Below are 2,728 nucleotides of genomic sequence, written 5' to 3'. Positions count from 1 at the left end.
GGGAATTGAACTAGAAATGTTGGTATTTGGAAATCATGTTTTTCATTAATTCTATAAACTCGTAACATTTTGGAAATTATGAATGAAGCTGCTAATGGGAATGTAAAGGAAGTTGTTAATAAAATCTTTTCGATGTTTGATTAATGGAGTACATCTCCTCTTTATTCATGGATGAGTTTGGGTAGAAGGAAATCTAACAGGCTTGCTCGGTTGGGTTCTCTCGGTTGAGCGCCGGTCGCTCTCCTCGATTTTGGGGCGTGACAGATTTTATGGGACCATTGTCAGCTCATATGGCAACAAGTACATACGGGTAGCTGTGGACTATGTCTCAAAATGGGTAGAAGTCGTGGAACTCCCGACGAATGATGCAAAGGGAGTCATTGGTTTTCTAAGAAAAATATCTTCACCCGATTTGGCACTCCCAGAGCGATCATCAGTGATGGAGGCACCCACATTTGCAACCGAGCCTTTGCAAAGTTTCTAGAGAAATATGGCGTTTGACATAAGGTTACAACTCCGTATCACCCACAAACAAGTGGGCAAGTGGAGGTGTCAAACAGAGAAATCAAGAGTGTTTTGACCAAGACTATAAATGCTACTCAGACTGATTGGGTGAGAAAATTGGATGATACACTATGGGCTTACCGCACTGTATTCAAAACTCCAATTGGTATGTCACCGTACAAATTGGTGTTTGGAAAGGTGTGTCACTTACCGGTGGAGTTAGAACATAGAGCATTCTGGGCATTAAGGAAATTAAATCTTGACATGGAGGCCACTGGTATGAGTAGAGTCACAGAGTTGCATGAACCTGATGAGTTCTGTTACCATGCTTTTGAGAGCACCAGGTTGTACAAAGAAAGAATGAAGATGATGCACGATAAGCATATTCAAGAGAGAATTTTCAAACCCGGAGATATCGTGTTGTTGTATAACTCAAGATTGAAATTATTTTGGGGTAAGCTGAAATCCAGATGGTCGGGCCCATTTAAAGTTGTGCAAGTGTTCTCAAGTGGAACTGTAGAAATTGAGTTAGAGGATGGAACAAATAGGTTTAGAGCCAATGGAGAAAGATTGAAACATTACCTTAGCATGGATGAGGAAAAAGTTATATCGGTGATTTATTTGAAGGAGCCTCAAGTGTGAGTGAACCTTGAGTTTGATTGACTGCATCGTGCCGCGATATTAAATCAAGCGCTTCGTGGGAGACAACCCACTGTAATGTTTTATTCGTCATGTCGTGATGTTAACAAAGGCTCTTGTTGGGAGGCAACCCAATTCATAGTTTATTTTAGTTTAATTAGACTTTTATTTTTGTTTTTAGGCACTAACAAGTTTTTAGTTAAGACTTAATGTTTGAACAAGTACTGGAGCACGTTAGGAGGTCATAACGCTTGGATTCGTTCATAAAACGGAATGAAAACCACCTACGTATGCTCCAAACCTCGCCAAGCGAGGCAAGAATCATGCGAAATAGCTGGCATCACGCGTTCTAAAGTGCACTAGACGACCTCGCACCAGAGCTAGCATCGTGCAGTCTATAGCATGCTTGACCTCGCTCTGGGACTGGCGCCGCGTGCTCTACAGCCCGCTTGAGCTCGCTGCCTGCCTCGCTTTTCCTGTTCTACTTTTTTATGCAGTGGGCCTCGCGTCCCAGTTCGCACTCACATCAAAACCCCCATTAAATCCACTCCTTCATACACTCATTCACTCACTAGCACCATCAATTGAAGATCAATTCCTCCTTCCCAAACATCTAAGGTATGATTTCTAACTCTTTCTTTGTCAAATTTCGAATTGTGTAAAGTGATGAACTCGGACAACTTTTGGGTATGTGCTTCGTAGTAACATTGTGCATGTTTGTCTTAATCCCATAAACCCCGGAGGAATGGTATTGTTGTTATTTACACAAATGATAACACTAAATTCCCAAGCCGATTTGGGAGGGTGAGGCAATCCCCCATCCACACACTTCCATGGCACTAGTGCACGCTAAGTGTTTGTCAAACTGCCTCAAAGGCATTCCTTATCCCCATTAGAGCCCGAGTCCCCGGGATTGTTATACTAGTGTTATGTCCTCATGCACCCCTGGAAATCTTAAGTGTGGGGTGGCTTACTGGAGCCGAGATGGGTAGCTATATGCATCGAAATTATAGTAAGCATCTATAAGACATTGATTGAATGGGAGATACAAGCATGCTAAAATAAAGAGGGGAAGTCTGAATAGCCTCAAGTTTGTTGAACATCATGTGCTTAACTCTTAAGTTGGGGTCGTAAGACCACGTTTTTAAATGATTCAATTCCCTCTAAGATTGACTAACGTCCACTTGTACATGTACAAATATGGTACGTCCGAAGCCCAATGCACCAACAACGGATAAAGGGAAGGGCAAGGCCACTGCTCCTACCAAAGGCAAGGCTTCCTGTACACCTCACCGAAAAAGAGGAAAGGAGAGGAGCCCACTTCAAGTCATGTTGAGGGGTTGCAAGCAGTTGCAGCTAAGGCAGCCTCACGCCCACAGCCTGCGGGACAATGAGAGTATGGAATTTAGAGCATACCCCCATCCGCAAAGGAATGGTACAAGATTTGTGGCCAAAACATATACACCCTGATTCGACTATTCATGAGCGCTGTCTAAAATCTAAGTATCAAGCAATTTGGAAGGGTATTCATAATCTTGGGTTGAGCTACATGTTTGGAAACACTAGGGATATCAATGTGATCCTT

General features: G+C 42.9%; 1 protein-coding gene across 1 annotated transcript; it reads left to right on the top strand.

Moving 5' to 3' along the window:
• The first annotated feature begins 768 nt into the window (after positions 1–768).
• LOC142175218 (uncharacterized) lies at positions 769–1,146 on the top strand. The gene has a single exon (XM_075241797.1). The coding sequence runs from the start codon at positions 769–771 to the stop codon at positions 1,144–1,146; it is 378 nt and encodes a 125-aa protein (XP_075097898.1).
• The last annotated feature ends 1,582 nt before the right edge of the window (positions 1,147–2,728 follow it).

Source organism: Nicotiana tabacum, chromosome 21, assembly GCF_000715075.1.
Source record: "Nicotiana tabacum cultivar K326 chromosome 21, ASM71507v2, whole genome shotgun sequence".
Lineage (NCBI taxonomy): Eukaryota > Viridiplantae > Streptophyta > Magnoliopsida > Solanales > Solanaceae > Nicotiana > Nicotiana tabacum.
The sequence above is the reverse complement of the archived record's forward strand: the minus strand, read 5'-3'. Positions and strand labels throughout refer to the sequence as shown.